Genomic DNA, 25,270 nt, shown 5'->3' with positions numbered 1-25,270 from the left:
TTGGGAAGACAATGCCTCAAGCTCATCAAATTCTAGCGATTCTGAAAATGAAGAAGCAAATCTATGTTTGATGGCTAATCATGATGATTTTGACAGTGAGGTAAATTCTACTTGCCACAAAAATGACTATGATGATTTGTATGATGCCTTTCAACAATTGCTTATTAAATCTAGTAAATTGGATATTGCTCATAAAAAGTTAAAATCTGATTTTAAAGATTTGCAAAGTAAATTTGAAAAATCTCTTGAAGAAGAAGAACTTTTGAAAAATAAAATTTCAAATTTAGAAAATAAAGAAACTGTTGAATGTGCTTCATGTAAAAGTTACATGTTTGATATATGTATTTTGAAAAAACATCTTGAAGATGCTTTAGAAAATAAAAACTGTGAAAAGTTTAAAATCAAGAAAAACCCAAATAAGACCAAGCATGCTCATAATCATAGTTTTAAAAAAAAAACTAAAAGAACTCATAGAGTTTGGGTAGAAAAAGGAACATATCATTCTATGAATACATATGCATGTACTGCTACATGTTTTTATTGCATGAAAAAGGGTCATACTTCAAATAAATGCAATATCAAACATTTTGGTGTTCCTAATAAGAAATATCATTGGGTTCCTATTCATAAATAGATATTTTTATTCTAACCCCAAGGACCCAAACAAGTTGTTAGGGACCTAAATAAATTGTTTCCTTATTTTGTAGATGACTTCTAAATCCAGAAGATCAATGTGGTATCTCGATAGTGGTTGTTCAAGACACATGACTGGAGATAAAAAGAAGTTTAAGAACTTTAAAAAGAAGGAACAAGGATTTGTCACTTATGGGGATAACAACAAAGGAAAAATACTTGGAACAGGTGATGTAGGTGGAGGAAATACTTTGGAGATCAAGGATGTACTGTATGTAGAAGGACTAAAGCACAATCTTCTCAGTATAAGCCAATTATGTGATAAAGGACTCAAAGTAATATTTGAGAGTGATTACTACACTATTCATCAAAAGGACTCCAAAAAAATAGCCTTAAAAGGTATGAGACACAATAATATTTACTTGATTGATCTTGATATTGCATCATCTAGTGATATAACTTGTTTGGTTGTTAAAGAAGAAAATCCCTGGTTATGGCATAAACGAGCTGCTGATATTAACATGCAACATTTAAACAAACTGATTTCTAAAGAATTAGTAATTGGATTGCCAAAAATAAAGTTTGAAAAAGATAAACTATGTGATGCATGTCAAAAAGGAAAACAAGTAAAATCTTCATTTCATTCAAAGAATGTGATTTCCACATCAAAACCTTTAGAACTTTTGCATATGGATTTGTTTGGTCCTTCAAGAACAAAAAGCTTTGGAGGAAATTATTATGCTCTTGTTATTGTTGATGATTACTCACGATATACATGGACTTTCTTTCTCACACTAAAAAGTGAGGCACTTAAAGCTTTTAAAAAGTTTGCAAAAGCAGTTCAAAATGAAAAAGATTTGAAAATTAAAGTTTAAAGAAGTGATCATGGTGGAGAATTTCAAAATGAATTATTTGAAAACTTTTGTGAAGAAAACGGAATTATGCATAATTTTTCTGCACCTAGAACTCCTCAACAAAATGGAGTTGTAGAAAGGAAAAATAGATCTTTAGAAGAATTAGCTCGCACAATGTTGAACGAATATGAGGTGCATAAATATTTTTGGGCTGATGTTGTGAGCACTGCTTGTTATGTATTAAATAGAATGTTCATTAGACCAATTTTAAAAGTTACCCCCTATGAATTGTTTAAAGGAAGAAAGCCTAATGTAGCACATTTAAAAATATTTGGATGCAAATGCTTTGTTCTAAATAACGGAAAAGAAAATTTGGGTAAATTTGATTCTAAAGCTGATGAAGCTATTTTCTTAGGATATTCATTAACTAGTAAAGCCTATAGAATTTTTAATAGAAGAACCTTGAATATGGAAGAATCTGTGCATGTTGTTTTTGATGAAATTGTGGACCTTGAGGACAACCCTCTTGAGTCAAATAAAACAAATGTAGGTGATGAAGAATATTTCAAAGAAGCCCTTGATGAGATGTATCTAAATGAGAATCCACTGACTGAACCTGAAGATCTTGCCAAAAGCTGGAAATCACCTAGAGGATTATCTCTAGAAAATGTCATTGGAGATATATCAAAGGGAGTTGTTACTAGAAATATGTCAAATTTCTGTATGACTGTTGCCTTTGTTTCACAGATAAAACCCAAAAGTGTAAACGAAGCTCTTCAAGATGATCAATGGTGCATAGCAATGCAAGAAGAGCTGAATCAATTTGAAAGGAATGAAATTTGGGAACTAATTCCTAGGGATGATTCACACCAAGTAATAGGAACAAAATGGGTGTTCAGAAACAAGCAGGATGAGGATGGAAACATCACTAAAAACAAAGCCAGACTTGTAGCAAAAGGATACAGACAAGAAGAAGGTATAGACTATGATGAGACTTATGCTCCAGTTGCCAGGTTAGAAGCTATACGTTTACTTCTTGCCTATGCTTCTCTCATGAAATTCAAACTATATAAGATGGATATCAAAAGTGCTTTTTTAAATGGATTTATAAAAGAAAATATGTATGTTGAACAACCACCTGGATTTGAAGACGATAAGTTTCCTAATCACATTTATAAATTAAAGAAAGCATTGTATGGATTAAAACAAGCACCTAGATCTTGGTATGAACGATTAAGTACATTTCTGTTAGAAAATGATTTTGAAAGAGGTAAAATTGATTTAACCTTGTTTATTAAAAGAGTAAATAAGCACATTTTACTAGTTCAGATTTATGTAGATGACATAATATTTGGGTCTACTGATAGTTCATTATGTAAAGGATTTGCAAGCATAATGCAGGGAGAATTTGAAATGTCAATGATGGGAGTGTTGACATTCTTTTTGGGTCTTCAAATTAAGCAAATGGAAAATGGAACCTTCATTTCTCAATCTAAGTACTGTAAAGAAGTACTTAAGAAATTTGGAATGGATACTGCTAAGGAAGCAAGTACTCCTATGGGAACCTCCTACTATCTAGACAAAGATGAATCAGGAATAGAGGTAAATCAAGTTATGTTTAGAGGCATGATAGGTTCTTTGTTGTATCTTACTGCTAGTAGGCCTAACATTATGCAATTTGTATGTATGTGTGCTCGTTTTCAAGCCAATCCAAAAGAATCACATCTTACTGCAGTAAAAAGAATTTTAAAATACTTAAAAGGAACTACATGTTTTGGACTATTGTATCCTTCAGGAGCATCTCCTAATTTGATAGGCTATTCAGATGCTGATTATGGTGGTTGTAAAATAGATAGAAAAAGTACCAGTGGTACTTGTCACCTCTTAGGTAGTTCATTAGTCTCTTGGCACTCTAAGAAACAAGCTTGTGTGGCTTTGTCAACTATAGAGGCTGCATACATACCAGCTGGAAATTGTTGTGCTCAAATTCTTTGGATGAAACAACAACTAGAAGACTATAATATCTTTCTAAATCACATACCTCTGAAATGTGATAATACCAGTGCTATTAATTTAACCAAAAATCCCATAATGCACTCTAGGACAAAGCATATTGAAATAAGACATTATTTCCTAAGAGATCACATTAATAAAGGAAATTGTGAGATAGAATACGTAGATACAAAACACCAATTAGCTGATATCTTTACCAAACCTTTAGCTAAAGATAGATTTTATGAACTAAGAAGAGACTTAGGCATATTAGAAATCTCTTAAATTGCCAAAAACTCAAATTCCTTAAAAGAAATCTGAAAAATAGCGTTAATAATCGATTATAAGTGTCAATAATCGATTATCAAACTCTTTTCAAAAATCCCAAAACATATTGGAATAATCGATTATTTTGGGTAATAATCGATTATCCTTAAATTCTTAACCTTAAAATTCAAAAACATTTTGTAATAATCGATTATTTGGGGCCATAATCGATTATCCTTAATTCTGAGCCAAAAATCAAAAACTCACTGGAATAATCGATTATCACTTAGGATAATCGATTATAAGCTCGTCAGGATTCATATTTTGCCCAGAACATGAACCAATAATCGATTATCATCTTAGGATAATCGATTATTACACGTCGTTGGACCAAATAATTTTAAAAACTAGCCGTTGCAACGGCTAGATTTGCATCAAATCGCGTGTATATGGCCGTTGGAGTCTTCTCTCTATAAATATTAGCCATTTTTGTCACCAGAACACTCTTTTCACTCCATCAACACTTAAACATTCCGCTACGCGATACCAACAGGTTGGACCACGAATGAGTTAGTTTCGTGGGAGTATAGTGAAGTCCCAAGACCTAGTTCATGTATATGACTCATGAAGGGCTATGAGTCATGGTTGGGTTATTTGAAAAGCATGAAATATTAGTTATGTTATTTTGGGATGGGTGACATATTTAATTCATGTTTCTGTTTTATATATTGTGCATAACTCACCCTTTCTCTGTGTGTGGCGATGATCGGATAACTCGTTATCCGGGAGCAGATGATGTGACAGGTGGGCCAGAAGATGCTTAGACTCGGAGCGAGGGATAGCAGGGGATTTTGTATATAATTATTATTTTGGTTTTGAGATAGCTTTGTAACCCTTTTGGGAGCCATTTGAATATTAATTCAATTTTATAATTATGGACTCCTGGTTTTATGACATGTATATTAAAGTTTTAAATTTCCCGCATTTTTGGAAAATGGTTTTATATTAAATGCGGTATTTATTTTATTTTGGAATTTATTTATTAAATATTAGTAATATTCATTAGGGATGTTACATTGCCGGCTTCACAAAGACCTTTAAGAAGCCGTCCTTGAACTGCTTAAAGGACTGGGAGAAGGCGTCCAAAATACTTATTGTTCCTGCAGAGAACAAATAAGATAAGTTAGGCACGAGTATCACCTTACCATGTAGTCCGCTATCTCTTCAGTTGGCCTCTTCCCAGTCGATACATGTCAGATTGAACCCAGGAGGGGTTACCTGCAGAAGAGTCTCCGAAGTTCAAGTAAGTCAAAGCTCTCAGAGAGTCAAATCAGTGATTAATGAATGCGTACCTTTAAATGATGGGATCCACGTGTATTTATAGAGCATTAATGACGTTTGACCATTTCATAGGTTGGGCCTTGACTTGGGCTCTAGTTTGGGCCATGAGTGGGCCTGGGCCCTAACCCAGGCCCTTGAGACCTATTGAACGAGGGGGCTTCGATTTTCGCTAAGTTATTGGAGTAGTCGGCCTGGGCCTTAACCTTACCAGATATGCTCGTGTAGTCGGTCCAGACCGACTACTTGCCTAGATGGCTTTTGTTGGTGATATGAGGTGCAGGTTGTCCTCTTAGACATTTAGGTTAGGTTAAAACCGGTACAAGTTAGGCTAACTTGGCTTAGCCTGGGTACTTGGCGGTCTCGATATGTACACTGTTTACTTGGTCGAGTTTGGCTAGGTACGGTACACTTATCCCAAGACGACTAACTAAAGATAACCAAGTGAGGGGATCTTTAGGGTGGGTATCATAAAAATACAGGAAACACTATGGGAACAAATGTAAATACAATGACCAACATAACAATCTGGATGCAATTGGGTGGGCGCAATTGATAGCTACCTTTACTACCCAAACCATGTGCAGAACCCTCGTTAGAATCACTACGTTACATACCTTACGGAAATGAACGAAGTTGTCGACACTAAAAACAACACGAAAACGAAAACCTTCGTGAAGCTCACACACAACATTGCTCTTTGCACAAATGAAATCTATCAAATGAAAGCAAGTAAGCACAAATGACCCCAACATCCCTATTTATAACATTAGGAACACGACCTTTCAACTTTTCCCGCTCAAAAATTGCCATCATTACACTCTGTAGTAGCATAATTGTCACAATAAATGAGGTACGACTACACCTTCCCAGACAAGACCCTTGCTTTTCTAACACCTTTTCATCTTAACCTCTACGTCACCTCTACTCCTTGAGGCTGGGGGGCTACCATACTTTAAGGGAGTAGAGGAAAGAAATGGAATTTTTCTTTACAACAGCCTCAGACACATGCGAAAGACTAGGAAGGCTGGTACCCCATACGAACCAGACAGGTAATTATGACAACCTTTAGCATAAAGATCATGCTAAAGACTGGGCTAATGTACCATAGGGGTTAGACAGGCCACTAACCCACAGAACTGTAAATAACACAATCAGATACATAGCGACATAACAAATGATAGGCACTAAAAACAAGACGATCAAATACATACTTTCAAGATTGACAAAAGGATCAACTCGCTAACTATATCTTATGTACCTAAGGTCACCTATATGGCTGCAAAACTAGTCAATCCAGTATGTCGGTATGTTAGCGAACCTATTCTAACTTAGGCAAAAATAGAGCAAAATCTAATGAAACATATTCAAAGAAAATTGGGCTTGCAAGGCCTAATTAAGTCTAATAAGGCCCAACAATGTTTGTTCAAAAACAATTAAACCTAGTCAAAACCCAAAAGCCTTGGCCCATAATTAACTAGTAAAAATATCACAAGTAATTAATTCTTTATAAATAAAAGTGGATCCAGGTAATTAAAGGTATACACAATTCATTAAGCACTATAATATGCATTTTGACTTTGAGAGCTTTTGCTAACTTGATCGTCAAAGTCCTTTCTATAGGTACATTCCCCTATGTCCAACGAAATACCGGGTAACGAGAACTTAACAAACAAGACCGTGGAGTACCCGTCCAAGAAATTCAAAGATTGTGGTAAGATAATGTTTGAGTCTTATAATAACTTAATATTCTACGCATGAATATATATATATATATATATATATATATATATATATATATATATATATATATATATATATATATATGTATGTGTGCGCGCGCGCTTGTAAAAGTTAATCCTAAACGTGAAATTCAGCCAAGCTTTAAAAGTAACATAAAAAGAATCAGTTCAGATTAAGCGGAGCTCTGTCATATGGGGCTGACAGAAAACTTGCATTTTGTGAATTACACTCCAATTTCGACGATTAAGATTTTGTGATTCTAATTTGAGGTTTGGAATAATCTCGGTGTCAGTTCTTTTGCTTGGTGGTTTCTGCATGTCAGCTCTGTTATACAAAGCAAATTTTATGAAAAATTAAAATCAAAAGTTCCTATAGAAACGGGAGTGAAATAGACATTACATACCCCTTGTACTTCACGACAGAGCAGTGATGGGAAAAACTAAAAAGCCCTCACCTTGGCTTGTTTGTTAAGGAGGGCATTTTGGGATTTTCCAAGAGGGAGAATTTAGAACAGTGTGAGAACAGCTTTTGCTTTTAAAAGTAGGTTTCTTTTGGCTTGTTTATTAGAGGAACTGTCTGATGAATGTGATTATTTGAAGACAAAATGAGTGCTTGAGAATCAATAAAGAGTAGCCAACTAAGATTAGCATGGCCAAAGAAAATAGAAAGTAACAGTGAGAGAAATGGGAGACATAATTGACACAACAAAGATCTCACAAGGAGGAGCCATTGCATCACCAATCTCAACCACAATCCCTTGGGATTCTAACTTTTTCTCATAATAATTGAATAAAACGAAAGAAAGTGGAGTTCGGTACTTAAAAGATAATGAATGGCATACCACAGGGACAGGGAATGTTTTTGGATTCTAATTTTTCTACAGGACACCTAGGAGAGCTTATAAGTTCAAGGTGATCCACTTTCTGTTCTCTTTTCCTCGCTCATAGTTGATGGCAGCTAAACTCATTGACCCACTTTGTTAATTTTTCTGATTAAGGTCCATTTGAGCCAAACTTTCCGAGTGCTTAACAGATAATACTTCACTTGCTCTCACTTTTTTTTTTCTTTTAGTATTATATTTGAAGGAATAGAATAATACTTTACACTCCTGCTCTTTAGACCAATGCATGATTGATGGAATTTTCTTTTTCAATCATCTTTTACATTTATCTAGAAAGAGGCTAACGGAGGGGTGCTTCATATCTTTTTATTATATATTCTTTCCTTTCTTTGTTGAACCATCAGCAGGCATGCTGGCTCTCTTTTAAGTCCTTTTACCATTGGCTCTGATTCAAGTCTGACACAAGGGTGGGAGTGAGTGCAATTCTAGCTTGAAAGCAGGTGGGAATGGTACTGTTGGACTTGGTTGAGGTTCCTCTTCTGATGTAAAACATGACATGTAACAAAAACAAACCAAGTTGGAATTGGTGGTGTTAGCTGAATCATTCAAAACCTGCTCCTTTACTTGCCCCCTCCTTAAGATAGAACTTGATCCAGTTTTGTTGTGCTAATAACTAATATAAGTTTGTGTTGATCCTTCAACCCAATGGAAAGAATAGGGGATGTAGCTCTCTTTTGTTTAGCTTTGTTCTTCCTGTCGACTTCAGTGGCTGGTTTGCTTTCTCCCAAAGGTGTCAACTATGAAGGTGATTTCCCTTACTTCATAGAGCACATAAGTGTACGGTCAATCTCATGTCCTAATAAATTCTTGTCTTACATGCAGTTCAAGCTCTGATGAGCATTAAGAACTCTCTGATGGATCCTCATTCTGTCTTGAGTAACTGGGATGCGGATGCTGTAGATCCTTGCAACTGGGCTATGGTCACATGTTCCTCTGATCATTTTGTCACTGCCCTGTATGTCAAACTTGAAAAAACCAAACCATAACAAGATATAGTCAGTTTCACTGTTTTTCTTCTTCTTAAGATTCTACATATTTCATCCTTTTCTTTTTCAGTGGGATTCCAAGCCAAAATATATCTGGCCGCCTCTCACCAAGCATAGGCAGTTTAACAAACCTCCTCACTGTGTGAGTAACATGCTACTTACAGTAGTAAAAGAAAAAATTGGGGGAAAGTTTGTGTCAAGAATATTATCTTACTATGCATTTTGCAGGCTTCTTCAGGACAATAATATTACAGGACCAATCCCCTCAGAGATTGGTAGGCTCCAAAAGCTTCAAACTCTTGATCTTTCGGACAATTTCTTCACTGGTCAACTTCCAGATTCCCTTTCCCATATGAAGGGTCTCCATTACTTGTTAGTTCAAGAACATAATGCTATGCATTCTTTTATAGGCTTTACAGACAAAACGTGTGTTAATTCCCTATCAAGAATTTGATGATAGGAATTTGAATTTTTATCAGGCGGCTTAACAATAACAGTTTGACTGGACCAATTCCTTCCTCTTTGGCTAACATGACTCAACTTGCCTTTCTGTAAGTCTCTTCTAGACTTCTATCATGATCTTTTTCTCCTCGTTAGTTAAGTTGATTTATGATGAGTTTTTTGTCTTCTGCCGAATTTGTTTTAGGGATATCTCTTATAATAACTTGAGTGGACCTGTACCAAGAATAAATGCAAAAACATTCAAGTAAGGTGTTTCGTCTTAATTCCTTTTAAATTTTACTCATTCAAATTTTTCTGTTTTCCTCACGTGAGTTAAACTGATATAAATTCTGTTTAAGTGATATTAGTTAATTGTATGTTTTTTCTTTTTTCGAAACAGCATCGTAGGCAATCCGCAGATATGTGCCACTGGAGTCGAGCAGAACTGCTTCAGGACAACGTCAATTCCTTTGGCTCCAAATAATTCTCAAGGTAATTATAGTTCTCAGATGTCTTAGATTTGTGTATGCTTTTTCACCCTCATGATGTTGAATCTAAAGTTTTTCTTCTCATCGGTCTTAATGTGGACTTAGTCGAAAAGTACTTTTTAGGGTGCATAATTATTTCACAAAACTGTTAAAAACTATCAAGTTCTAAGTTGTCTTATCGTGTTTATAATCATTGCTTCCATCATACTCCACCCCCGTATTTACTTTTTTCTCATACCCTAACGCAACTTTCTCAAATGCTTTTGAAGATTCACAATCCACCAAAAGACCAAAGAGTCACAAAGCAGCCTTGGCGTTTACTTCAAGCTTAAGCTGCATATGCTTACTAATTCTGGGACTTGGCTTCCTCATATGGTGGAGACAAAGACATAACAAGCAAATATTCTTTGATGTTAATGGTTAGTGGATCTTGAACTGAAGTATTCACAGGCCAACTTGGTATGTATATTATGGGTTTACTCTTGATTAACTCAACTCTTGTTCCTCTTTCAGAACAACACCGTGAAGAGGTTTTCCTTGGAAACCTCAAGAAGTTCCACTTGAGAGAACTTCAGCTTGCTACAAACAACTTCAGCAGCAAGAACATGATCGGCAAAGGTGGTTTCGGAAATGTGTACAAAGGGTATCTTCAGGATGGAACAGTTATAGCAGTAAAAAGGCTGAAAGATGGTAACGCTATTGGAGGTGAGATCCAATTCCAGACTGAAGTTGAGATGATCAGCTTAGCCGTCCATCGGAATCTTCTTCGGCTATATGGTTTCTGCATGACAACTACAGAGAGGCTCTTGGTTTATCCGTACATGTCAAATGGAAGTGTCGCTTCTCGTCTGAAAGGTATGGCAGATTACTGTCACAGTATATAATTTATTTTATGTAGAAGTATTCATTACCTTTATATGAAACAGCCAAGCCAGCATTGGACTGGCCTACGAGGAAGAGAATAGCATTAGGAGCTGGAAGAGGCTTGTTATATTTGCATGAACAGTGTGATCCAAAAATTATTCACAGGGATGTAAAGGCAGCAAATATCTTGCTTGATGATTATTGTGAAGCTGTAGTGGGAGATTTTGGGCTGGCAAAGCTGTTAGATCACAGGGATTCACATGTGACAACAGCAGTGAGAGGCACTGTGGGGCACATAGCCCCTGAGTATCTCTCAACAGGTCAATCTTCTGAGAAGACAGATGTGTTTGGGTTTGGAATTCTTCTTCTTGAACTAATATCTGGCCAAAGAGCGCTTGAGTTTTGGAAAGCAGTAAACCAGAAAGGAGCCATGCTAGACTGGGTGAATATTCACTTTATTTTTTACAAATTTCTAAATTACTATCTTAACAACCTTTTAAAATAGTTATATTTAGGGTGACTAAAACTAACCATAAAGGTTTTCAAATATACATGTGGAGATGCATGGCACATTATATCGTAACCATTTAAACTAGTTATATTTAGGAGGACTAAAACTAACCAAAAAAATTTCGAACAATATAGTTTGTCAAGTTTACATGCCTTTCTGTTGTCTGTTTATTTACTTACCTAATGAAAAATATTCACAGATAAACCAGTCAAAATAATTTTTTTCGTAATTATTTCAGTATAAATGAGCTATAATGTCATGTGACCTAAATGTATTCGCCATCACTATACTTGCAGGTGAAGAAAATCCATCAAGAGAAGAAAATTGACTTGTTGGTTGACAAGGACCTGAAAAATAACTATGATAGGATTGAGCTTGATGAAATTGTGCAAGTGGCTCTTTTATGTACTCAGTACCTTCCAAGTCACAGACCCAAGATGTCCGAAGTGGTTAGGATGCTTGAAGGAGATGGGCTTGCAGAGAAATGGGAAGCCTCACAGAGAGCTGAATCCACAAGAAGCAGAGGAAATGAACTCTCCTCTTCAGAGCGGTACTCTGATCTCACTGATGATTCTTCATTACTTGCACAAGCAATGGAACTTTCTGGCCCAAGATGATTTACTTAAACACCATGTGTCATATTTAAGTTGGTGAAGAGTGAAAGAAAGCTAAATTTTCTTCAAATGCAAGTTCACGAGTTGCAGTGAACTTGGTGTAACATTAGTATCATAGTAGCATCTTCAAGAGTGATGCTTGTTTCTGACTGTACAGATTTCGATCGTTGACATTGACTTGTAGATTGAGTTATGTATTTTCCTTAAGTGATGGACCGAAGATTTTGTGGGAAATGTCCTTCCGGCTCCTTCAACTTGTTAGAAGAATAACGTTCTTATAAATATATTGTACTTAAATTGTCAATAATAGTATTTTGGTATTTGAGAGTTTTCACCTACGTATATTCTATACAGTTTTTGTACCACACCGGGCCAACTTAGTAAAATAATAATAAACGATCACCACGTCTACACGCAAAATCATTCAAGTAACTGGCCTGAGCTGACCTAAGCCTAGCCGGCCTGAACCGGTAACATAAGACGCTGAGAGGAATAACCCACCTAAGACAGCGTATACAGACCGCTAAAGAGAGTAGTCGGTTCACGCCGACAACCTTAAGACACTTAACGAAATCCAAGCCCCCTCATATCCAATGGGTCCACAATAATCGAACTAAGGGTCTGGGCTAGGGCCCAGGCCCACCTACAGCCCAAACAAGGGCCTAGCCCATGACATGGCCAGACATAATTAATACTCTATAAATACACATGGACCCCAATAATTAAAGGTACGCATTCATTACTCCATTAATCACCTGATTTGACTTTTTGAGAGCTTTGGCTGACTTAAGCTTCGGAGTCCCTTCTGCAGGTAACCCCCGGGTCCAAGCAGACACATGCCAACCGGGAAGAGGCCAACTGAGGAGATAGTGGAATATATGGGTAAGGTGACACTTGTGCCTAATGTATCTTATTTGTTCTCTGCAAGAACAATTGGCGCCCACCGTGGGGCACGAGACAACACCTTACTACCCGTTTTTCTCCAAAGATGGTTTCCACCCGTAGTAGAGCTGGAGTTAACAAGCAAGCTGATGTTGGTCCCTCAGGACCCGCTAACATCACCCCAGATCTGGCCGTCATCCTAGACGGCCAGGCCAAAATGCAATAGGAGCTGGCAGACCTGAAGAAACGTAGCGCTGATGAGATGGAGGCACTGTGACAAGAAAATTCTCGCCTCAGGCGAAAGATCGAGGCCGACCCCACTCAGAAGGGAAAAGCCAAGGAGGCATCTAAGGCTGCAAGGTCCCCGACCTTTCAGCCCACAGAAGAAGAAAGCGAATACAACCCCACCCCTCACACCTTCACCACCACCCAACAAACACCCATTCCCTCCACCCATCCCATTCATTTCCCCTCCACCCAACCAGGGCATACCACCGCAACCATCTAGTAGCATCCCACAAGCTATCCATCTACAAAGAAGCCCGCTACATCTCTCAGAAAAAATGCAAACTCGGCGAAGAACGACGCCGAGCAGCTAAGGCGAAGGCCAATAAGTTACTGAGCGTAGGATTCATTGAAGAAGCTCAATACACCACTTGGCTTTCAAACGTAGTCTTGGTGAAGAAAGCCAATGGCAAATGGCGGATGTGTGTAGACTACACAGATTTAAACAAGGTCTGTCCTCGAGATGCCTACCCCTTACCTAATATTGACCGACTTGTTGATGGCGCGGCGGGGAATAAAGTACTCAGTTTCTTGGATGCATATTCTGGTTACAATCAAATCCCTATGGTCGCATCCAACATGAACAAGACCGCCTTCATCATGGACGACGCCAATTATTTTTACAGAGTTATGCCTTTTGGTCTAAAAAACGCTGGAGCAACCTACCAACAGTTGATGGACAAAGTTTCCAACCATCTAATGGGACAATGTGTCGAAGTATACGTCGACGACATGGTTGTCAAATCCCCAAGCCATCACCAACACGCCCAGGACTTCTCCGCAGTCTTCTCCGCATTACGCCAATACAACCTTCGCCTCAACCCCGACAAGTGTGTATTCGGTGTCGACCGCGGTAAATTTCTTGGATTCATGTTAACCCAGCGCGACATAGAGGCCAATCCTGAAAAGTGCAAGGCGATTATCGAAATGCGTAGTCCCACCACCATCAAAGATGTCCAACGCCTCATAGGTTGCCTTATAGCCATTTCTCGCTTCCTTCCTAAACTAGCTGAACAAACCCAACCCATAGTACAACTCCTCAAAAAATCCGCCCGGTTCACATGGACTGGCGATTGTGAACAAATTTTTCAAAAACTGAAAACCACCCCTACCTCACCACCTATCCTCCACAAGCCGGACACTCGTCAAGCCCTGCTAGTTTACATGATAGCCACCGACCACACCGTCAGCACCGCGCTTGTCCAAGATGTAGGCGGCATGTAGCATCATGTCTACTTCGTTAGCAGAACGCTGCAAGATCCTGAAACCAGATATCAAATGGTGGAAAAGTTGGTCCTGTGCTTGGTCCACGCAGCTCGCCGCTTGCGCCCACACTTCCAAAACCACAGCATCACCGTCAAAACCGACTACCCAATCCAGAAGATATTGCAAAAACCAGACCTGGCAGGACGGATGTCATCCTGGGCCATTGAGTTGTCAGAGTTTAACATTCCTTATGAACCTCATGGCCCCATGAAAGACCAATGCCTTCTAGACTTTGTTAATGACCTCCAACAGACACCCAAGGAGGACCAGTGGACGCTTCATGTAGATGGTTCTTCAAATCCGAAAGGTATCGGTGTTGGTATCGTGTTAGAAGGGCCCAACGATATCCTCATTGAGAAATCCCTCCACTTCGCCTTCAAAACATCCAACAATCAAGCCGAGTACGAAGCCATCCTCGCCAGCCTTTCCCTTGCCCGCGAAGTTGGCGTCAAAACTTTAACGTGCAAAACCGACTCCAAGCTTACTGTAGGCCACCTAAATGACGAATTCCAGATTAAAGACCCCATCATTTTACAATATTACCATCTGGTCCGCACAGTCATTCAATCCGCTATTGAACAAGTCCGCATCGAACACATTCCCAGGACCGACAACATCAAAGCCGACATCCTATCCAAATTAGCCAGCACCAAATTAAAAAGTCGTCACCGATCCCTATTGCAACAAACATTATCCACACCTTCCATCACAAATACTTGCCATAACCTAACCCACGCCCCAGCCGACAATATCACCCCTCCCCAAACCCACAACCGGACCACCCCCTATATCCAATATCTTCAAACCGGCAACCCCCCACAAGATACTGACAAAACTTGGCTGACTAAGGCAGCCAGATATACCATGATAGGCGATGACCTCTACAAACGCGGATACGGCCAATCGCTTCTCAAATGTGTCACTGCAGAACAAGCACAATATATCATTAAGGAGTTACATGAAGGCATTTCCGGCTACCATTCCGGCGCATGTACTATGGCCACTAGAATCCTTCGAGCCGGTTACTTCTGGCCGACTATAGTAGCAGATTGCCAGGACTACGTCAGAAAATGAAAACCATGCCAAAAACATGGCAACCTCATCCACCAAAAACAATAACAACTTCATTCCATACTATCCCCATGGCCCTTCGCTAAATGGGGAATGGATATCCTCGGCCCTTTCTCCCCCGGCAAGGGCCAGGTGAAATTCCTAATAGTAGCCGTTGATTATTTCACCAAGTGAATAGAAGCCAAACCACTGACCACTACCACAACCCAGATGGTACAGCAGTTTGTCTAGAAAGATATTATATGCCGATATGGTGTTCCGCATACTATCATCACCGATAATGGTCGACAATTTATAGATAAGGAACTAGCCAAGTTCTACACTGGTCTGGGCATCAAACACATAACCAATTATGTGGAACACCCACAAACCAATGGACAGGCAGAGGCGGCCAACAAAGTTATCCTAGTGGAACTACGCAAAAGGTTAGACAGCGCCAAAGGCCGATGGCCCGAAGAACTGGTAGAAGTGCTATGGGTTTACAGGTGCACCCCTCAGTCATCAACAAAAGAGTCCCCACTCAGCCTAGTTTACGGTGCAGATGCCATGATACCTGTCGAAATTGGCGAACCATCCCTATGCCGAGAACTATATGACCCAACCCATAACCATCAAAACATGGCCACTCACCTCGACCTCCTACCCGAACTTAGAGAAAAAGCCCAAATACGCAACTTAGCCGCCAAACAAAGAGCTGCTAGAAAGTATAATGCAAACCTATGTCCAAGATCGTTCATAAGAGGAGACTTAGTATTGAGAATGGCCAGCAGTGCATGAAAGAAGGATGGCAAGTTCTCCGCCAACTAGGACGACCCATACCGTATACGTGAAGACGCGGGAGGAGGAGCATATCGCCTGGAGCATTTATCTGGTGAAGAAATACCCAATACTTGGAATGTGTCCCATCTCAAATTTTACTTTAGTTAAACATATATTGTATCACATCGAAACACTTGTAACCCTGGGTGTACTCTTTTTCCTAACTTGGTCTTTTTTTCCCTAAGTAGGGTTTTGGCCAGGGAGGTTTTAACGAGGCACTCCAGATTCAATGAATAATACAAAGGGTTCCCAACTTTGCGACCATTCTTTACTTCACTTTTCGTTGGTTAATTCGTTCAAGTTCCCCACCCTTACCACAAGTAAACGGCCTGGGTCGAACACCCTTAATTCGTTGGTTAATTCGTTTTAAGTTCCCCACCCTTAGCACAAGTAAGCGGCTTTGGTCGAACACCCTTAATTCGTTGGTTAATTCGTTTTAAGTTCCCCACCCTTAGCACAAGTAAGCGGCTTTGGTCGAACACCCTTAATTCGTTGGTTAACTCGTTTAAGTTCCCCACCCTTACCACAAGTAAGCGGCCTGGGTCGAACACCCTTAATTCGTTGGTTAACTCGTTCAAGTTCCCCACCCTTACCACAAGTAAGCGGCCTGGGTCGAACACCCTTAATTCGTTGGTTAATTCGTTCAAGTTCCCCACCCTTACCACAAGTAAGCGGCCTGGGTCGAACACCCTTAATTCGTTGGTTAACTCGTTTAAGTTCCCCACCCTTACCACAACTAAGCGGCTTGGGTCGAGCACCCTTAATTCGTTGGCTAACTCGTTTAAGTTTCCCCACCCTTACCACAAGTAAGCGGCCTGGGTCAAACACCCTTAATTCGTTGGCTAATTCGTTTAAGTTCGCCACCCTTACCACAAGTAAGCGGCCTGGGTCGAACACCCTTAACAAACAATCGAGTTCGCCAAACATAACATACATCACAAATCATTAACATCCGGCATACAAGACAACAAACACAAAACATTAATCACATTAAACATAAACACAAAGCAATGTACCAAGTATCACGAACATAATGTACCGATTATTGCAGATATAGGCTCAATAATTGTTTCAAATCATTAAAGAGTAAAATTCCTATTTTACTGTATCGTTGCCCCCCTCCACGGCATCCTCCGTCTCCTTCTCCTCCTCCACCACTTCTTTCTCTACTTCCCCGTCCGGTCTGCTCTTATCTTCATTAATAAGCTACCCATCAACAACATCCTTGTTAACATCAAATCTTGAATCGACTGCGTCCACATCCTGATAAAAGAAGGTTGCTTGCCGTAATCCCTTCTGAAAACCATTAATATGCTCTTGGATGATACAACCCTTCAAGTCATCAAGTTCAACCGCAGCACCATCATGCTTCTCTTTCAACTCGTCATAGTCCGCCTCTAAATCCTCTATCCTCTTGTTAAGTTTTCCCTTCGAATCCAAGCAATGGACTTTCCAGGTTCCTAGCCTTTTCCTCTTGATAATGCTGTCGTTGACGCGTTCAAATTAATACTACTTATCTATAACAACTTCAGTATTGTTAAGAAAGTAGTCAACAAAATAGTAAGGGTAAAGTAACCCAAAGTCGTCTCCCAACGAACACAGAATTGATTTTTAACAAATTAGTTCTTATAAAACTATACAAAGCGGTTAGTCAAACAAAATAAAAAATATAGGGGATTCAGATAAACAAAGATAGAAATAAAATTTAAAAAATAAAAAGAAATAAAAACAATAGAAAAGAAAATAGATTGATTCCATTGCTTTTTCAAAATAGATTCATCATCGGTTATCTAAAGATTATTGCTCAATTAATTATTGTTGTAGATTTGCAAATTAATCAATGTAAAGTCTCAATTAATTTGTTGGCGTTCTCACTTTTAACCAAAGTACAGTCTCAATTAAAAGTGAGAACTTTTAGATTATCCATAGTAAATTCAATCAAAGTACAGTCTCAATCAAATTTTACTATGCCTAATCATGTCTATTCTTTTATCTCCTCACCAAATAAAAAGCTTAATTAATCAAAGTAAAGTCTCGATTAATTTTCATTAGAGTAAATACCTTTAACCAAAGTAAAGTCTCAATTATTGGTAAAAACTCATTTAATCACATGAAAGTTTCTAAATAAAATCAAAGTAAAGTCTCAATTAAATTTAAAAACCCTTGAACTCATATGATCAACATGCATATAGATTTAAAATCATTACTTTTTACGAGATTCAAAGATAAAAGACATAGATGAATTAAAACCTCAACAATAATAAAAAGAACAAAGAAATTAATTCATTCTAACCTCAAAATCCATAATGAAATTACAATGGAATCAACCCAAGAAGTTTAGCAATCCATGGAATACAAAATAAAAAGAAGAATAGAGAGAAGAAAAGAGAGAGAAAGGAAACGAAATTAGGCACCCCTAAGGGTTCCAAAACTCCGAAGTCCCGAGCTTGTTTTCTACTTCTCCCTTGGTCTCTTTATATAGGAATTGGACTGGGCTTTTCTGGTGCTAAAATCTCTCAAATATCTTTTAAAATAAAGATAAATATAAATATTTAAAAATATTTAGAGAGATATATACTATTTGACAAATATAGTTGGTTGATAATATCAATATCTAATATAATTAAATTAATTAATTACTTAAAGATATATGATAAATTATCACCAATTAATATTTGAATTAATTTTCCAAATCAACCCTTTGCAATCTTCTCAAATTATCTTCTAAATAATCCAATATCTTCAAGATATATTTGTTTGTTGTGGATCTAAAAAGATTCCAGAAGATCTTGTCATATTTAAAAAGATTTGGTAGTTAATATCTTTTAATATTTTATGATATAATTAAATAAGATAATTATTTAAAAATATCAAATAAAATATCTAAAGATATCTTTTTCCCAAATTATCTCTATCATAAAGATAAAGAAAACCGCAAGGTCCAATTTTTTTGTTCCTCTCTTCTTCGTTTAGCCAAACTTCTTCACTTTTTCAAGTTTTTCTTGCCGTCTTCATGCAATGCTTGGCTTGAACTTTTGTGCTTTTGATAATTCCTTATTCTTGGATTTATCTTTAAGGTGTCATAAAGCTTTAATCAATATATTTCCACACCTCCATGAGCTCAACTTAGCTGCAGCTGCACTAACACACCTCAAAATATCCAACGAACATTTATGCAACTAAAAAGCTATTTTTAACATGTTTTTGTATCTCAAGCTCAATAAACCCAATTATAGGAAATCCCAATTAAATCAATCTTTAAGCACACAAATTCAATTAAATACCTATAATTAAACATTAAATGAGGGCAAAAATACGCACTCATCACCTCTCCTCCTCCCAACTCTCCCTTTCCTTCTTCCAAGCGGCCCTCTCCTCCTCAAACTTATCAACCTTCCCCTGGAACTCCTCCACCTTTTCCTTACCCCCCTCCTTTACTTCTCGTCGGTACACTTGTGCCTAATGTATCTTATTTGTTCTCTACAGGAACAGTTTTCAACAATGACTCGTTGCTTAATTTGCTTATGTTTTCTGCTGTACTTTAACAGATTTTTTATGAACGGTAAGGCTTAGTGGCCATTGTATAACTTACATGCGAAAGATGATCACCCAAAGAAGTTCCATTACAAAAGCTTTTGCTACACACCGTTGATTGGAAAAGGTGTTGGTTTTGCCACTAAGGTGCTGATGCCTTTTGCGTTGTGCAGCTAGATTAAACAAATTCGTTGTTTTTGTTGGAAATCAGAGTTTAGGTCTCACATTGACTAAAAATGAGAAAGTTTAGTACCAGATAATAATGAAGTTAATATCAATCTTATGTGTGGATTGAGCTTATGTATTGGTGTTGTATCTCCTAGGTGATCCTCCCTCGAAAAACCTATCAGTGATATCAGAGCTAGGTTAGTGTTGGTGATAGACTTAGACGAGTCTCTGTATTGAAAATCTGAAGGGACTCACATTTGAGGAGGAGATTATTGGAAATCCAATCCAAGTGTGAGTCTAAGTCTCACATTGAGTGTCCAAGATTTCTGGGGTGTAGGGGAATCCTTCTGTTTGAATGGTAGCGACAGACAGGCCTCCCCTACGTTGGCTCCATTGCTTTCTTGAACTATTTGGGCATGTTCTTCTAGTTGTTTTCTAGTCGGTTCGTCCTGAGGCTGCTTTTTCCTAGGAAGGTTGGAGTGGACGGCACCAGGTCTTCACCATTCCTCTCTTGCCTTGTGGCAGCATTTTCATCTCGCAAGATCCTTAACTCCTCTTCATACCTCCTCTGCATCTCGTCCATCTATTTCTACATCCTCATCCACATCTTCCATGTGTTGACTTAATTGTTGAAGCTTCCTTTATCACAATATTGCTCGCCATGTTCCTTGTGGTCACCATTTAAGTTTGAGAAAATGATCGTTCAGCCCCACGTTGGGCACCAAAATGTCTTAGGTGTATGGTCGAATTCCACTTAAACAATTTCTAGGTCCTTCAAGTCTCTTGTCTATGCTCCTTGCTCGGTGTTCCTCAACCGATCGGTGGGTACCTATTAAAGGTGCTCTGATGCAAAAGTCTATTAGAATGGAGAGAAATATAGAGTAGGCATAATATCTGATATATTTCCCCAAATGTCAGAGAGCACAAAAACAATATTATATAGAGCCTAAGAGGTGAGTCAACACCACTATTGACAGTCAACAACAAACTATTTCTAGAATCACCTTATTGTTACACAAAAGACAAAAGATATAATAAAGGGCAAAACAATATTGTAAATATATTCTAACAAAGTCAGTGCAGGATTGATCAGTGAAAGTAATAAATGTTGTAATTAATGTGAGATAAAAGTTCCAATAACCACACCTTTGACCAATATTTATAGTTTTCTTCGTAGGTATTTGATTAGAGTCGACCTAATCATGATCTAATCCTCTTTAATCTTGATTACTGACATGCTTACATTTAATTAGGAGATCAATTGACTTCCAGGTAGGCCAATCGGTTCAGCATAACCGACCGGACCAAGTTGGACTTATTTAGAGGAATGATAGAGTGAAGATTAGCATGTCTCTTATGCAGGAGTGAGCATTGTCCGTAGAACAACATTAAGGGTTTGAATAATTTCCTATAGGCATCCCTACTAACTGCAGCTGAGAAGCTTAATAGAGTGTAAGCCGACACGTGATTTCCCAAAATCGATTCATAGTGTGCGGACCAACAAGTGGATACATCTCTAGAAACCTTATTTAAAGTAATCTCCACGACCGGTTATCTGTCGTGAATGGCAGGGTTGCCTTGGAAATTGGGTCTGTAGTACCCGAGCTCTCGCCTTATGGTGTCGAGCTCCTTCCTTGTTGGGTGGGCTGCGACGTACAGAAACTGGCACTACATTCAGGTATAGAAAGGTAAGAAAATAAAGTTTTTTATTATTTATTTACATAATGAAAAATGACCTCTTGACAAATTTAACAAAAAGTTTCTAAAAATAGAATTAAAACAGATTAAATTTTTATTTTTAATGAGTTGAAATAGTTGTACGAGTGAATGAGTTGAAATTTAAGAAGCCTTCAAATTTGTTTCATTTAAAGTGGGTCAGTGGTCTGAATTAAATCATTTGTATTAATTTAATTTGCTTTTCACCAAGGATTGGTGCATCTTTATTTCCTTACTTTACCTTTACAAATGATCAAGGGGCGCTTCGTTGAAATATATATGTAATTAAATTTGTCGAAATGAGAAATTTGCCAAACTGACTAGGGGCGGAATTATTAAGGGACAGGGGGAGCCAAGGCTCCCCCAACCGTTTTTGTTTTCACTTTTTTTTTTCTATATATTTAAAAAATAATATTTAAAAATTATTACTCTATTTATATTAATTATTTTTATTTTATTTTATTTTCTATATATTTAAAATATATATTTATATATTACTACTTTATTTATATATTATTACTTTATTTATATATTATTACCTTATTTATATTAATTTAGTTTGAAAAATCTATTTTAAAATTTAAAAATCACGTTTTGTTCTCTATTATAATTTCTTATACTGTTCTATTTGGTTTCTCTCTTCCGTGCCTCCAACTCTTTCTCCCCTTTTTATTTCCATCTCAATTTTCACCATTAATTCCTTATTATTTTCAAAATCAAATTGCACTACGACAAAATTGAAGAGTTAAGGAACATTTTGGACCGAACAATTTCTTCTTTTGAGTAAGTTCATCTTTTCCTTTTTATTTTTGAAGCAATATGTTTCCCTCTTGTATGTGGCTTTTCTACGCTCTAGGCATATATCTATCTGTTAGAGATCATAAAATCATCCTTTAATTATTGATCAAACTCTTATTTGTGTAGATAGAGCTATTTTAAGCTTTGAAGTTGTGTAAGGGAAGAACAAGATTAGGAATCTACTCTAAGGTAAGGGAAGCTAATCATTTAGAAGTTATTAGTTTTCTTAAAATATTGAGTCTTGCTTTTAAGATTTAATTTTGGGTATTCATAATTTTATCTTTTTGTAAATAGGTGAGAGGTGAAAAATTTATATTAGAAAAATTATGATAAAGAGTAAAAGAATTGATTCTTTTTTCAAGAGGAAGGCTTGTGATGAAGATGAAAAAAATGCATCTACGTCATCTAAAATTGAGAAACTTCATGAGAATCCAAATATTGAAAAAAATGAAAAACAACTCTCTAAGGTTCCCAAAGTTACACATAATGAATTTGAAAATACTTTAGAACGTGATCCGGGAAAGCGTCTTCAAATTTGGCAATACCCACCAAATCAAATTGATGAGGTACGAAGGGCTTATCTAAAATGGGGTCCATATCAAATGCGTCTAGAAAATTATCCATTTTCTGGTAAAGATGATCATCCAAGAAGATTTCAGTACACATGGTTTAGCTTATTTCCTTTATGGTTAGAGTATTTGCCATTAAAAGATGTTGCATATTGCTTACCGTGCTATCTTTTTAGTAAAAAACCAAGAGGACGACCTGGCTCAGATGTTTTCATTGTTACAGGTAATTGAGTTTATTTTCATTGAATTCTAATTGGCAATAAGTTTATTGTCATCAACATGTTTTAACTTTTTGAATGTTATTTTATAGGTTTTAAAAATAGGAGGAAAGTTAATAATGGAAAAAATTGTGCTTTCCTTAAACACATTGGGAAGGATCCTTGTTCACCACACAATATTGCAGTGTCTGCTTGTCAAGACTTATTAAATCAAAATTTTGTCACATTAGGAATGTTTTGGAAGTGCAAAGCTCAAATCAAATTATGAAGAATCGGTTACGTCTCAAGACTTCAATCGACACGGTTCGTTTTTTATCACTTCAAGCTTGTGCTTTTAGAGGTCATGATGAAAGTACTGAATCGAGGAACCAAGGTAATTTTCTTGAGATGATAAAACTCATAGCATCATACAATGATGAAGTTGCAAAAGTTATGTTGGAAAATGCTCCATTCAATTCCAAATATACTTCACCCAAAATTCAAAAGGAGTTATTGAATATTCTTTCTAGTAAAGTGAAAATCATATTCGTGAGGAAATTGGGGATTCCAAGTTTTGTATAGTTGTTGATGAAGCTCGTGATGAATCAAAAAAAGAGCAAATGGCTCTTGTTTTGATATTTGTTGATAAAAATGGTTTTATTCAAGAACGATTTTTTGATATTATGCATGTTAAAGACACTACAGCAATAACTTTGAAGAATGAATTGTGTGTTGTACTATCTCGACATAATCTTAATGTTTCTAATATCCGTGGTCAAGGGTATGATGGTGCTAGCAATATGAGAGGAGAATGGAATGGATTACAAGCATTATTTTTGACTGATTGTCCTTATGCATATTATGTTGATTGTTTTGCTCATCGGTTACAACTTGCCTTGGTTGCTGCATCAAGAGAAGTTATTCCAATTCACCAATTCTTTTCAAAATTGACTTTCATTGCCAATATTGTTTGCTCTTCTAGTAAACGTCATGATGAGTTACAGGGTGCCAAGTTAGATGAAATTGCATATTTGTTAGAAATTGATGAGCTTGAAAAGGGTAAATGGGCAAATCAAATTGGTACTTTAAAACGAGCTGGGGATACCCGTTGGAGCTCCCATTTCTCTTCTATTTGTAGCTTTATCAATATGTATGATGCAACTTGTTTAGTTCTAGAAAAAATTACTGTTGATGGATCTACTTATTCACAACGTGGTGATGTTGATAATGCTTACAAAAGCTTGACCTCGTTTGAGTTTATACTGATCTTGTATTTGATGAGAGAAATTATGGGGATAATAGATGTTCTTTGTCAAGCATTACAACAACAATCTCAAGATATAGTTAATGCTATGCGTCTAGTTTGTTCTACAAAAGGACTTATTCAAAACTTAAGAGAAAATGGTTGGGATAAGTTATTAAAAAATGTGACTTCTTTTTGTGAAAAACATGATATTGAGGTGCCTAATTTTGGGGCTTCTTATGTAGCAAGGCAAGGACGCTCTCGTCACCAAAAGGATCATATTAAAGTGGAGCATTATTTCAAAGTTGAAATATTCTTTGTTACCATTGATAAGCAATTACAAGAGTTAAATAGTAGATTTAATGACCAAGCAATGGAGTTATTAATTCTAAGCTCTGCTTTGGATCCTAAGGATGCTTATAAAGCTTTTAATATTGATAAAATTTGCACTCTTGTGGAAAAATATTATCCCATGGATTTCAATGAGCAAGAGAAGATTAATTTGAATTTTCAACTTCAACATTTCATTATTGATGCTCGTCAAGATTCAAATTTGAAGAATTTATCAACAATGCAAGAGTTATGTACATGTTTGGCAACAACAAAAAAGTCTGAAGTTTACTACTTGATAGATAGATTACTTCGTCTTATCATGACTCTTCCAGTTTCTACAGCTACAACTGAAAGATCTTTTTCTACAATGAAAATAATCAAGAACAAGTTGAGAAATAAGATGGAGGCTAAATTTTTAGCAAACACTATGATAATCTATATTGAAAGGGATATTGCAACTAGCTTCAGCTCTGATTCAATTATTGAAGATTTTAAGTCATTGAAAGAGCGTAAAGGAGCACTCTGAATAAAGGTAACTTTTGTTTTATATTATTGTTGATGATAAACTTTATGTTACTCTTTCATATATATTATTGTTATATTGTTTAGATTCTATTGTCATGAATGCTTATTTTGAATAAAAAAATGATGTAAAAAAATTATTTTTTTTAATTAAAAGAAATTATTATTTTTTAATTAAAAAAAATTATATATAACAAATATAATTTGGCACCCCTACAATTTTTGGTCAAGTTCC

At 36.9% G+C, this 25,270-nt stretch overlaps 2 protein-coding genes across 2 annotated transcripts; both read left to right on the top strand.

The window, feature by feature from the left end:
* The first annotated feature begins 7,725 nt into the window (after positions 1-7,725).
* On the top strand, positions 7,726-11,966 carry LOC114173515 (protein CLAVATA3 INSENSITIVE RECEPTOR KINASE 5-like). The gene is made up of 11 exons (XM_028057971.2): positions 7,726-8,473; positions 8,551-8,683; positions 8,785-8,856; positions 8,943-9,086; positions 9,194-9,265; positions 9,361-9,420; positions 9,556-9,647; positions 9,913-10,062; positions 10,157-10,498; positions 10,570-10,949; positions 11,315-11,966. Exons 1-11 carry the CDS (start codon positions 8,374-8,376, stop codon positions 11,633-11,635), a joined length of 1,866 nt encoding a protein of 621 aa, XP_027913772.2. The 5' UTR covers positions 7,726-8,373; the 3' UTR covers positions 11,636-11,966.
* Positions 11,967-24,070: 12,104 nt separating this feature from the next.
* LOC114173260 (uncharacterized) lies at positions 24,071-25,039 on the top strand. The gene has a single exon (XM_085669531.1). The coding sequence runs from the start codon at positions 24,086-24,088 to the stop codon at positions 25,037-25,039; it is 954 nt and encodes a 317-aa protein (XP_085525657.1). The 5' UTR covers positions 24,071-24,085.
* The last annotated feature ends 231 nt before the right edge of the window (positions 25,040-25,270 follow it).

Source organism: Vigna unguiculata, chromosome 2, assembly GCF_037176805.1.
Source record: "Vigna unguiculata cultivar grain cowpea cultivar isolate G323 ecotype 2 chromosome 2, ASM3717680v1, whole genome shotgun sequence".
Lineage (NCBI taxonomy): Eukaryota > Viridiplantae > Streptophyta > Magnoliopsida > Fabales > Fabaceae > Vigna > Vigna unguiculata.
This window is presented reverse-complemented; position numbering and strand designations above follow the sequence as displayed.